Here is a 12,756-nt window from a genome sequence, read left to right as displayed (position 1 = left end):
AATATATTAACACTCCTATCATACAGCAGTGATCCTTAAAAATTTGCCCTGCTCACTTCTGTCAAAGCAAATACTGAAGACCAAACAGAATTTCTTTGCTATCGCAAGTTGTCTGGTATTTGTTAAACACCTCCTCACAAAAATAGATTATTTCAAAGGACAGTTATGTCAGCCCTTTTCAATTGAGCCTCAGAACTGATGAGGTGTATTCTTCTAGATTGCTGCAACTGTAAAATAAAAATGTCAGTTCTTTACAAGAACTCCTTTAGACTGCCTTACCTGAAAATTTGTGTTTTCAGCTTTTCTTCTAGTTAAGATCCCACATGCAAACACCAATTTCTGTTGCTGCAAACCTCTTAAAAACTTCAGGCACAAGAATAGGAAACTACACTACTGGTAGAACTTTTAAAATTCCTACTAATACAGTTATTCAAGGCACACTTTGGAATAAAGAAAAAACAGCGTGCCTTCACAGCTCAAGCATTAACCAGACCAAAAATATTTATATTAAAAGAATAAAAGAAAGAGCACAGAAATCCCATCTCTGTCTATATTATGTTAGTTATATTCCACTCTCTGGATTTAGTCCCATAAGCTGAAATTCAAACCTCATACTGGAGTGATGATTGCCAACTTTCACTCAAAAATCTTCATTCAGAAAGAACACATGAAAATGATACGTTTTAGTGATATGAACAGACAACACTTCTTCTAAGGACCTCATTTATTACATGACCAGGAAAACACAGTAATTCACCCAATTGTAACAAGTTCACCTCAAAAATCTTTCTAATTATAGCTTCAGGTCTTCTTCTTTTTTCATTCTTTTTGGGGAGTGGGAATGCCTGAGGAATCATTTTAGATAAAATGGGACATCTGCAAGCGCTCCGGAGACAGACTGGAGACCACTGTGTGATACTAAAAGTCAATTTCCACAGTGGTACTGAACACAGAGTTGAGTAATACAGAAAATACCAAAGGAGGAGCCCAGAACACATCTCTACAGTACCTCCAGTAATTCTGCTCTAGCAGCAGTCAAAGAATGATAATGATAGAATCATAAAAAAAAAAAAAAAAAAAAAAACAAACACACCAAGAACTCAGGTGAGAAGAGACTTCGGGAGGTCTCCAGTCCAACCCGGTACAGAGAAAGCAGAGCCAACTCTGGGTTCAGACCAGGATGCTCAGGGCTTTATCCAGTTGGATCTTGAAAAGTTTCCAAAGATGGAAACTGCACAACCTCCTAGGCAATCTGCTCCACTGCCTGATTGTCTTCATAGATAACTAGTTCTTCCTTGTATCAACTCTGAATCTTTCTTACTTCAACTTAGGCCCACTGTCTATCATTCTCCCACTGTACAGCACTGTGACGACCCTGGCTACATATGCTCCATAACCTTCTTAAAAGTACTGGCAGGCTGCTATTAGTTCGCCCTGAATCCTTTCTCCAGTCCAAAAAAGTCTAGCACCCACAGCTTCTCTTCACAGGGCAGGTGTTATCAGCACAGATAACACAACTGACTTAAACAGTTCATTGAGTTTTCGGTACAATAGCTGTATCTGACCACATTAGCAGTCCCAAATAGCAAGTTAAAGCATGAGAACTCTTATATCCAGGCAGACAAAACACAGCAATTCCCATAGGCAGAAAAAAAAAAAAAAAAGGCAGAACACTTAGCAAACATCCATCAACATGGATAAGTTACCAGATGTCCATCAATAGACATGACACATAACACAAGGGGAGGAGATGGCTGTCCTCCTCCTCTACCCCTAATACACTGTCATTAACTCCTAGCAATTCAACATAAAAATTTATGGTTTGATGACATACTGGATTTTAGCAACAAGAATTCTTTCAAAGATCTCCAAAACTTCACCAAGAAAACATTTTGATAGATACCTGGCTTGAATAAGACATCCCTTCCCAATAACTATTGCCTCTACAGGAAGATCAATTGTGGTGAAAAGGACATCAGGAACTTTTTGCTTCCTGCAGTTGTAACAGTAAGTGAGGTGAGCAGGGAATGGCATGTTCAGTTCATCGTATGGTATATGGCAAAATCCACAACCTGGTGGTGAAGCTTCTTCAATCCTAAAAATACATTACGGAAAACATACTTAAAACATCTGCATCTCATTAACAATGATCAATACATGCACATGTGTAAACACCTACAGATACCTATTTAAATCATACGCTGCAGCTATACTCTGCTCCATTATAACAATGTATCAAGTATTGAATTTTATGAATTAGAACAAAATAAGGATGCACGCTATTAGCTAAAATGCTATAAATAAAACTTGCATTGAAACTTGTTATGCAGGGATCAAGAAAAAGTACATACAAATGATCAATGATTTACATAAACCTAAAACATGACTGAGCTGACTTTAGGCATTATGATTTCTAAATGTAATCCATGGTACAACAGTTGTACAGAGAATTTTGCTGTACCAAATACAACAAAAAGTCTCTTTTACATGGATTGTGTGCAAAAAAATACACAAACCTAATAAGCAGAACATAAACAACAAACCAACCATCCCATTGTAAGCAGCACAATATATATTAACACTGTAAGAAGAATGGGAAGATTATTTCCTAAAACAAGGTATTAGGTAAAACTTGTTATTCACTTAGAACACTTAGTCCAACTCCCACAAAAGAAATATCCAGGAAAGACCACTACAGAATATGAACAAGGAAAGCACAGGCTAACTGCACCACTTCAAATTTATTCTGTTTCACATAAGCAATTCTTCCCAGTGAATTCTGAAGAGATGCTTAAGCAAATCTGACAGATTTGGAACATTAGTTATCACAGACTTGGGCAAATATATTTTGTCTCAAACACGGGCTTCGTCTGTTTAGTTGTTTTACCTTCCTTTGGCACTTCTAATCTATGACAAGACTCTTAGTAGCACTGAAAGGCATATTTTGATAAAAATGCAATTTTCTTCTTATTACGAACGTGACATTTTCTTTCTCTCCATCATATAGTGAATATGGAAACAGATATTTTTGTTCTGGCTACAGTTTTCAAAAGTCTATCTACACAAGAAAATAATGGCCTCCTGCTAACAAAGTAAAAGAATAATAAATAATACTATGTTGGCAGGGTTATTATGGAAAAAGCAACGCAAGTGCTAAGGTGTAGTAAATAGCCTTACTTATGACCACATAATCCCTTGAAATATTTGATGACTATCATGACAAACACATAATAAATTACCAACATGCATTAGTTAATCTACTAATTTTTTCCCAAAAATAACTGTTTGTCAACACTCATTCTGCAGATTTTATTTGCAAGAGCAGAAACAAAGGGCAACTTCATGTTTTTTCTTCAGTTTCATGATTTTGTTCATAAACGTCAAGTAAAACATACATCTTTTGTAAAAATTTGGCACCATCTTTGTTTTACAACCAAGCTACTTTACCTCCCATACAGCTCTTAAATAGTATACATAGAGCATATATATACATATTACAGCCACAGCAGGTTTTGGCTTATGTAATTTATCATACATCTGTCATTTTTTATAGTGTGATATAAAGTTAAGAAAGATACCTGAAGAGTGGCAAAGAAAAAAAACTGAGTTATGATCTGTGGTTAGTAGTCAAATGTGTTACCTTAGTCAGACTGTTAGAAATAAAAACAGAATATCTAATTTGGTGCAGAGTTCCATTACTTCTGTTGTTGTTGTTGTTAGTGAAAAGCAGTAAAGTGGTTGGTCCCGCATCCTGCACTGTAACACTGTAACCTACCCTAATAGAGAAGAACTATCTTGGCTCTGAGGAAAAAAATCAACCTCTCCCTTCTCTGACCCTATGGAAAAGAAGCCAGGCTGCCAAGACAACCTTTGTTCCAAACAGCCTTCCATGGTGCCATCCTGAAGAAACCTAGGGTTCAGTACAGCTGCTGTGCCAGACGCGGACAAAATACAGACCTCTTCACTATAAGAGAAAAGAATTACAACAAAGTGAATTCCTACTACTTAGTGCTACTTTTATTTAAAACTATTAGATTAAAAGGCTGGTACAAAAGTCTCAATGAATTCAACAGAACTACTAATTTTGTGCATTTGTACCACTTTATGCATTAAATCTTACAAGCAATCCTCTTCTGATATTTAAACCACTGTATAAGTAAGAGATGCAGGAGGATTGAACAGAAAGATTAAAGAACTTTGCCCTATTTTATAAATAATACGCTATAACATCACAAGGGCTAACCAGGTTTAAGTGTGGTTTTCAAGGCAAAGAAATTCAGCAAAGCAACATTTAAAAAAAAACATGTCATAATTGTTTACCAAAGTAAAATGAAAGTTGAAAGCCTCATCATCTTATAAACATTCACTCTCAAAATGGAGTTACAATACAACACTGACAAGGGTGCTTCTTGGAGGATAAAAAGCAGCAAAACAGTAAAATTTGACTATGAACAACTACAATAATGGTACATATAGCATGTAAAGTAACTGACCTTATTCATAACTTAGCAGAGTTAAAGCTCTCACAAGTGCAAACTACGATCACAGAGCTTTTAATATTTCTGAAATTGTCAAATAAACAAATCTCTAACACTCATTACTTAAAATACTATATTGGAAAAACCGTGGAGAAAAGCCTTCCCACATTTTCTAGAACCATACACATGCCTTCTTTACTTGTTGTTTCCCTTTCCAGAATATTTTTTTCATATGTAACATGTCTGGCAGACCAGTACTTAGAGACAGAGCCTTGCTCTTTACGCATGGAATAAAGCCGAACTGGCAAGTAAGCATGGGAATTCAAATAAACTATTTTATCAATGATCAAATACTAACACATCAAATTCCTTAAGAAAAATGAAAGCGTGAAATAACCCAATAACTGACTGCCTATTCTATACTCTGTACATTCTTTTCCCCATAGTTAAGTCAATATATTTGGTGGTGGAGTTTTTTTACCTGCAATGAAGCAAATAATGTGAAGGAGCAACAGATGTGAAGTAATCAGCTCTGCGGATTTCAGACTGATCATTTCCAGTTATCTTACTACTTTACCAATAGATGGTGCGTGCTCATGACAGCACTGTTTAACACTGTATTTCCTTCTTCAACTTATCAATCGCAAAGTACAATGAAACTTCTTTTTCCAACTTCCCTCTTTAAAAAAGCAAATCCTTAGTGCTTTTTCTTTAAAGAATTTAGGCAAAATCAACTTGACAGAAAATAAATTCAGATGTCTGAGTTTGCTTCAGTCACTTTCCTAAAGCAATTCAAAACAACTAGTGAGCCAGAGTACTTTTCTATTTGATACCAGTTAGACACACTTGGCCCCAGGAGAAGCTCTTCGTGGATTACTTTCCAGAGCTAGAAAGAGACACAACCTTTCCTGGGCCAGAGAGAGAGAAGGATGAGTAATTAGATTAATCCCAAATTATTTCTCCTCATCTCCAAGCCTCTCACAAAGTTTGCTATTAAGCCACCAAAATACTCTTAGTCAATGGGAATTCTCTTAGTCAAAGGGAATACAGTAAGACACTGGAGTTTTGGCCTGAACAGGACGCAGGTCTGAGGAATTCAACCTCAGAAAGACTAATGCAGAGCTGCAGTTTAGTATGTTAAACATTACTGTAGGATTGAAAGATAAAAATAATTACATATATTTTCCAGAAAAAAAATATAGAACCTTTATACCTAAAGTATTCTAGATCTATCAGGCAGCATATTTTCCTTCAACTTACAATTAATACATGCCTAGTAAAGAATTTAATGCCTTAAGTTTGAAGTTTACCGTTTAAGTGCTGGTCTGCCAGTTGTTACCCAATAATGAAACTACAATACATATACTTTTAGGAAATCTTAACTATTTAGGTAGACGAGGTTTAGAAAAATTCATAAATAAATTAATATTGTTACTACAAAAGCAAATACACAGGTTTGAAAATTTTTTGAAAAATAAAAATTGTGACGTTCATTAGAAAAAACTTAAAACCAATAAAAACCCAAACCAAAACATACTAAAAAGAAAGAAAGCACAATACTGAAATCTTAGAAAGTTACTTTAACAAACTCTCCAAAGTAGTTATGCTAGACAGTATCGACAACTGTGTTGAAACAGTTCCTCATTTTTAATCCACTGAAGATGAAATAAATTTTCTGTGTCATTTTGAAAATCAAATCATCATCATGATTTACCAAATGCTAGTTGATTCACTGTAGCCCACTACAGCATGACAACCCAATGCCTTGGCATGGGATTTTATTTCTTGTCTGATTTCTGCCCACCATGCATCTCGTGTCTCTGGTTCATCTGAAAGACAAAGTATAAATCAGTTCACTATTCCGCACTATGTCAACATAAAGCTTCATGCAATTAATCTGAAAAGTCGAATTTTTCATGTTCAAGTGTTTTGTTGTATCTGGACCCTTTTTATTTCCTAGCTATCACGCTTCATGCAAACACTAATGGGGTTTTTCATTAACTTCCTTGTTTACCACCCATGTGAACAGGTGCTGACAAATTACTGCATTCTTGTTGTTGTCCATATGACAGATAACACCAAAATACTGTAGACACAGTTCCAATCTCTACCCACTTGAAGACCATGCTGTCAAATTTCCAACAACACGAGAGCAGCATGTAACTTGCAACAAAGCATCACATATAATCTGTAATATTGAAAAACTATTAGCAGTAGTAGTGATGAAACAGTATTTGTAGTAATAAAGTAATATTTTACTTCTGTATACACTTGACATCTTTGAAATAACCTCCATAGTTTTTCCTACTGCAAGCAGTTCTCTCTGTTAACCAGATTTTAAAAATATTTAGGGCTGTATCACTAACCGAATACACAGCTCTGTGGTCTTATTTCAGCACTTCTAACTTTGAGAAACCATAGGTATTTGAAACTACTTCTAGATTAACAATATTTAGAGGTACAAGATGTATGTTGGCTATGTATTTGTCTATGCCTTTTTGGTTCGGTATCCTGGCAACCGCACCTTTTTCCTCCCCCTCCCCCCAAATGGATTCTAATTACATTTATTGCCTTTGAGGTTATATGCTAAAATGTATCCTACCTGCTTTTCTTGAATACTACATTAAAAACACAAAAAAGCGCTGCTAGAATAAGTTTATGCAATACATTTATTTTAACTGTTCAGCAATTAGTTTCCCAAAACTAAAGCTTGTCTTGCAAGTTTACATATGAAGAAATACTGTTGTTCACAATTAGAGTCTGTCAACTGTTTCTTCTTTCAAAATGGCTTACCTGTACCAATGACCTTAGTTGAAAACTATGTTAATTGTTGATTCATAAAATAAGAGGAAAAACAATAGCAAACAATAGGCACTCAGAGGCTACAAAGGGTTCTGAGTAGATAGAGTCTCATACAATTTTCCTGGAAACAACTGAACTTTGCACACATAGAAACTTCTAGCCATTGAGATCTCCTTGCTGAATCATAATTTAAAATATCAATGTCAAAACTTGAGATTCACACTGGGAACCAATTTTGTACTATCAGGAATATTTATAAATATAGTGTATGATAACTCTATATCATACACTAGGTTCTCTGACATGACAAACAAAAATGAAAGATGCAGATATACACATATTTTGAAATTACTAAAACAAAAATATTGTACAGCAAGATGTATTCATTCATGAATTTACCTCAACTCTTCAATTAGAACTAGGCTTTCAACTTTCTAAAATAAACTAATGACCATTTTCTAATTAAAAACGAGCACAGAGGTATGTATATTCAACTATAGCTAACTTTAGATGCTAATGCTTGTGTAAATCGTAGCATTGTACTGATTAACAGCAGCCTTGGGTGTCCAGACTGAAGTTTATCCAACCTTTGCTTGAAGAAATGAACACTAAACAGAAAAAAAACCTACAGTGATAGTTCTTAGGAAGTTTCTCCACAACCAAGACAAAAATATACACGTTAAGACACAAAACAGACTAAGGATTTTCATGAACTGTATCAATCATGTTCCATTGTATCTGAGTTCACCTTCAGCAGGTTTCAGTGAATTACTAATAGAATCTCAAGGCACTGCACTTTGCTGTCTCTTAATGTGAAAACACTGTTTAAATACTTTAACTGATTGGGAAAATCAAATGGTTGAGATGATACACAGTAATCCTGACTCAGATGGCTGAATTACCTGCTAGCAAGGTCTCACTCTTTTCAGCTTTTAAAAGCTGAGAATCAAGCAGAAATAACCCATCACATCGTAGGGTTGGAGTTCCCAAGCTCAGCTATGAGAACCATCGGCAGTACACATACAGGAAAGCAGGAGGCAAAATCTCTTTTGCATGCGCTTCTCTGTCTGAACAGAGGCTGCAATTGCTGACACCAGTTAATGGCAGTAGCAGTAGGTGAACGGAGCAACTTTGGAAATCCATTTTAAGGAAAAGGCTACAACATCTGACAAAACTCAGAGCTGTACGGGAGACGTGAGACCACCAGCATGTTCCATAAAAGTTATCACTAACTCTTCATGGTGGAAGGGACATGGATCTTGGGAGCAATTTCTCCTTCCCCATCCAATCACAGATAAGAAGATTGCTTATTAATGTGTGTTTCTCTCTACAACAGGGAAGTGTAAGCAGTAGGAAAACTAGTTCACTGACTATACAGAACAATTCTTGCTCAGTTAGATTTGATCACAGACAGTTGGCTATAAACATTGAACAGCCACACAGATTTTCGTACTTCACAGAAAAATGCCTGCAAAGGAGAAGTAACCTTTTTCTAGACATAAGCAAAGACAAAAAAGCCAATTTTACTAAATCATAACTTTTCTCTTCACACCTTTAGGTACCATTTGGCAGAAACTGCTCCTACTTGTCACCAATGACCATTCTATGACAAAAAGTGCAAGAAAATGCAAAGTCATGACAAAGGAGTTGAAAGTGAGCAACAGATGAAGCAACTGGGGATGAACAGGGAAAGTGCTGTGGAATAAAGAGTAAGATTACAAATAAGAATATGGCACTGAAAAGGTATGTAGCCACAGTAAAAACTGAAACAGAATGAAATGTTGAAAGGCAACAGCTAAGCTTAAGGGGAACAGAAAAGGTAGAAATAGTGACGGGTCCCAAACTCTATGCAAACATTTAACTTTCCTCCACATAAATTTATAGTTTAAATTAAACTTTAGGAATAAGTTCCTAAGAGAGTTACCACAAATTTCTTGCCTAACTTATCTACAAGAACACCTTATCATAACAGAAAGCACATATTGTTGTACGGTTGCTCAACACTATGTCTTGCTAAAGCAACATTTAAGCCTTTACTCTGAGAATCTGTTCAACATCAAAATTAACAAAACTATTAACTACAGTAATACTGGATCATTTTCATTCTTAGAGATAAGAACAATTTTCCAGCCATTGTCTTCAGTGTTAACAGGATCAGGCCCAACTTCTTTCAAAAAATCCAACAAATTCTTATTGCACAAGTTTAAAAATTTCTATACAAGTCATGCATAAACAAGTGTTTGTGAAGAAGACTGGGTCCTCTGCTTAAGACATTTAATCGAGTATTTCTTCTTCCAGAAAGAGGCCAAAAGTACGAATCAGTATCTTTATATATAAATACTGTACATTCATAGTTTACATGAACTTACCTTTGCATATTAAAAACACAAAATGATTGTCTACAATTAAAATCAAACACCATGACATTGCAATAATAAATTGATACAAAACACTGAATGCAGTGCAATGTGTAGCATTCATATTCTTCTGACAAATATTTTCACAAGCAGCCTTTTTTGACACATGAGCCACACAATTTCACACGGGGATGCCATTGTAGCATTTACAAGTTTAGTAAAGCTAAGGATTTACATAAACAATTAGAGGAGTTAGGGAAGCAGGATGGCATGTGTCCAGTACACTCCGTAAGAGTGCCTGTTGTTGTTTTTTTGCTAAGGCAAAAGCTTAAGAACTAAGGGTTTGCAAAGCAGATTCAGCAGACAGTAGCCAGAAACGGTGGGTATTTTGGCGCATGCTTGGATCAGGTGACAGTACAGACTGAAAACTATGGCAGCTCACTGAAATGGTTACAGAAAGTAATGGCCCTGGATTCTAGGTGGAAGCAAAAAGGCAAGCATACATAGCACTCAATCACAAGCTTTTCTAGCAAATCTACTGAGTAGTTTATAGCAAGGATTGTCTATAACTTTAAGCAAAAAAGTTTGCAAAAATTACACTGCTATTATGCGCCCTTTATTGGAAACCAAAGACTGAATATTAAACCTACTGGTCCTAATGTTTCAAAATTGGCATGATATTTATAACGAAGTGGAAACAAAGCACACTGTTTCTAGAGTTGAAGACTTGAGAAACAATGTCAACAGTAGAGTACTCTATAAAAATCGTGCCAACTCAAACCTCCTCCAACTGAAACTTTCCGAACTTATTTCATTGAACAGCTTTAGAAGATACAAGCAGCATCGTATTTATTTTGTGCCCTAAATATTCTTTGAGTCGGTTCAATCCACCACCAATTCACCTATTTCTTTCCTTCAAAATATGAGGTTGACAACTTCCTGTCCAAATATTTCACCGGGAGATAATCCTTGACACCACCAATACTTTCTGACTCATAAGAAGTAACACCTTTCCAAAGTTATTTGCTAGACGTTCACTTGTACAGGGCCTTTCAAGATTTAGCCAGAATCTGCATTACAATAGGACCATACAGGTTTTTAAAAATTGAAGAAAAATTAATAAGAATGGTCTCTTGATTACTACACAGATCACACTCGAGTTACTGTATTAAAGCTGAATCCCTAGACATCCTGAGACAATTACTCTGAAGTAGGAACTGTATGATTGACTTGAACCTATTTTAATATGCTGTAATTTCGTATTTACATTTATAACTTAACGTTCTGAAATGAGGAGGACAATAATACTATGAAAGTTTTCACAATCTACAAATGACTCATTTTTCTATTGTCTCAAAAATGGTAATGAAGGCACCAATAATATACCTTCAAATTCAATCTCTGAGTCTTTCACTAGGCAGAGACATTATCCACATCTTCCTTACTCCCTAATTCTTCTACCTTCTTCATTAAAACCTACTAATCAGCTTATACAGAAAAAAGCGTGGGATTTCTTTTTGTAGGTTTAAGAAATACCTTTGTTAGGTTTACAAGCACCCTTCCCTGGACTTCGAAGTTCAATTTAATCCTCTCTGATTATCCCATAAATATTGAAATTTCCTGTCATCTTTCTAAAATATTTAACAACTACATTAATCAAAGACAAATCCTCTTGGCTGTAAAGTTTAAACACAAAACTTGGGTAGCAAATAACTAAACTTACAACAGACTAACCTAAAACTTTCAAAAGATTTCTCAAAGCCACTCCATCCTTTTCTAAAAATTACTCCTTATATTATTCTTTAAGACTAACGTGAAAAAGAAAACTTTGCTTATGATATGGAAACTGAAGAAAATAGATTATTGGGATTTATCAAATGAAAACTAAGATACACTAAAACAGCAGAGAAGAGTGCAACCACACTACCAAAGAGAACAGGTACATCTACTCCTACAAAGCTTAAACTATAGATAAAACATCCAGCCTGGAGAATAATATTGAACCACTGCTTTTCTGCCAGATGAAGTCAGCACATACCTCATTTCTCAAGCCCATACTGAAAGAGCAAGAAAAGCAGGTTTCATTTGGATGTTGAAGACATTCTTCTATTACTAAAGAAACAATTTTAAGATGATTTAGGATTAAAACTGCATCCAGCTTTCATGCATTTACAGGATGAGATATTTCAGCTGGATGATTGAACACAAAACCATTCATTTGCAAGGCCACTTTTCTATTGGGTCAGTCAGGCTAAATCACTACATGACCACCAGAAGACTGCAACGGAACACGGCAGAAACCGTACAGAAAAGCAGCATCATTCCTTTTAGTGGCAGCTCACTATTGAGGAGTGTTAGCTTTAAAACCAAGACATCCCAAGATGGAGAAGCACCGAAGTGTTCCTCTTAGTAACATTCCCATCAAAACTCCTGAATTCTTTTCTTACATTCTGAATTCCACGAAAAAAAACTTACATCACTGCTAGGAGGCTACAGAATACTCTGGTTTTTCTTCAATAAAAAAAAAAAATGTTATTTTAAGTGTGAAACAGAATTAACAGAATCTCCATAGTTCCTATATCTCTGATATGGGTGAATGTATTTGTGATTTAGGCAGAAACATATGGAATTATACTTTCAATAAGGAATTTTAAAATAGATCAGGGGTTGTTTTTACCTGTCTCACCTCTAAAAAGGAATTATAAAAGATAGAGCATTTAAACACCAAAAAAAGATGTTCAGAGTGTTTATATATGTATATATTAAAAATTAAAGCTAAAATTAAACTACTAAGATAACACTTAAAAACTAAAGGTTTAAACTTTACCATACTTCCTTAGAATTATAAAAGTTCAGAAGTACTGCCCAAACATAACAAAATGTTAAATATCGGAAATTAATTTGTTTCTGGAAAATTAGTGTGCAAGGCCTAAATACCTAACTTTGTCACTCCAGCTTTTAGTTATTATTTCGGTCATTCATCCTGTAATAGTGAAGTCCTCACAGCTGTGCACAAGGTTCCTCTAATCATGAGTGGGACACTAAAGATGTAGGAACCTGTTTTAATTCATTACAGCATTACCCTATTACAGTAACATGGGCAAGGTTTGTCACCTTGA

General features: G+C 35.3%; 1 protein-coding gene across 38 annotated transcripts in view; it reads right to left on the bottom strand.

The window, feature by feature from the left end:
* C2CD5 (C2 calcium dependent domain containing 5) overlaps positions 1-12,756 on the bottom strand; it is a 68,909-nt gene that overhangs the window by 20,779 nt on the left and 35,374 nt on the right. For 19 of the 38 annotated variants that reach the window (XM_074586677.1, XM_074586599.1, XM_074586731.1 and 16 more), the window contains 3 exons: positions 6,193-6,307; positions 3,869-3,964; positions 1,904-2,095 (listed from right to left, as the gene is read on the bottom strand). In XM_074586677.1, coding sequence (XP_074442778.1) covers positions 1,904-2,095; positions 3,869-3,964; positions 6,193-6,307 — 403 coding nt within the window. Of the gene's footprint in view, positions 1-1,903; positions 2,096-3,775; positions 3,965-6,192; positions 6,308-12,756 lie in introns of all 38 variants that reach the window. The other 19 variants (XM_074586500.1, XM_074586556.1, XM_074586573.1 and 16 more) reach the window with 3 other exon arrangements.

Source organism: Larus michahellis, chromosome 1, assembly GCF_964199755.1.
Source record: "Larus michahellis chromosome 1, bLarMic1.1, whole genome shotgun sequence".
Classification (NCBI taxonomy): domain Eukaryota; kingdom Metazoa; phylum Chordata; class Aves; order Charadriiformes; family Laridae; genus Larus; species Larus michahellis.
This window is presented reverse-complemented; position numbering and strand designations above follow the sequence as displayed.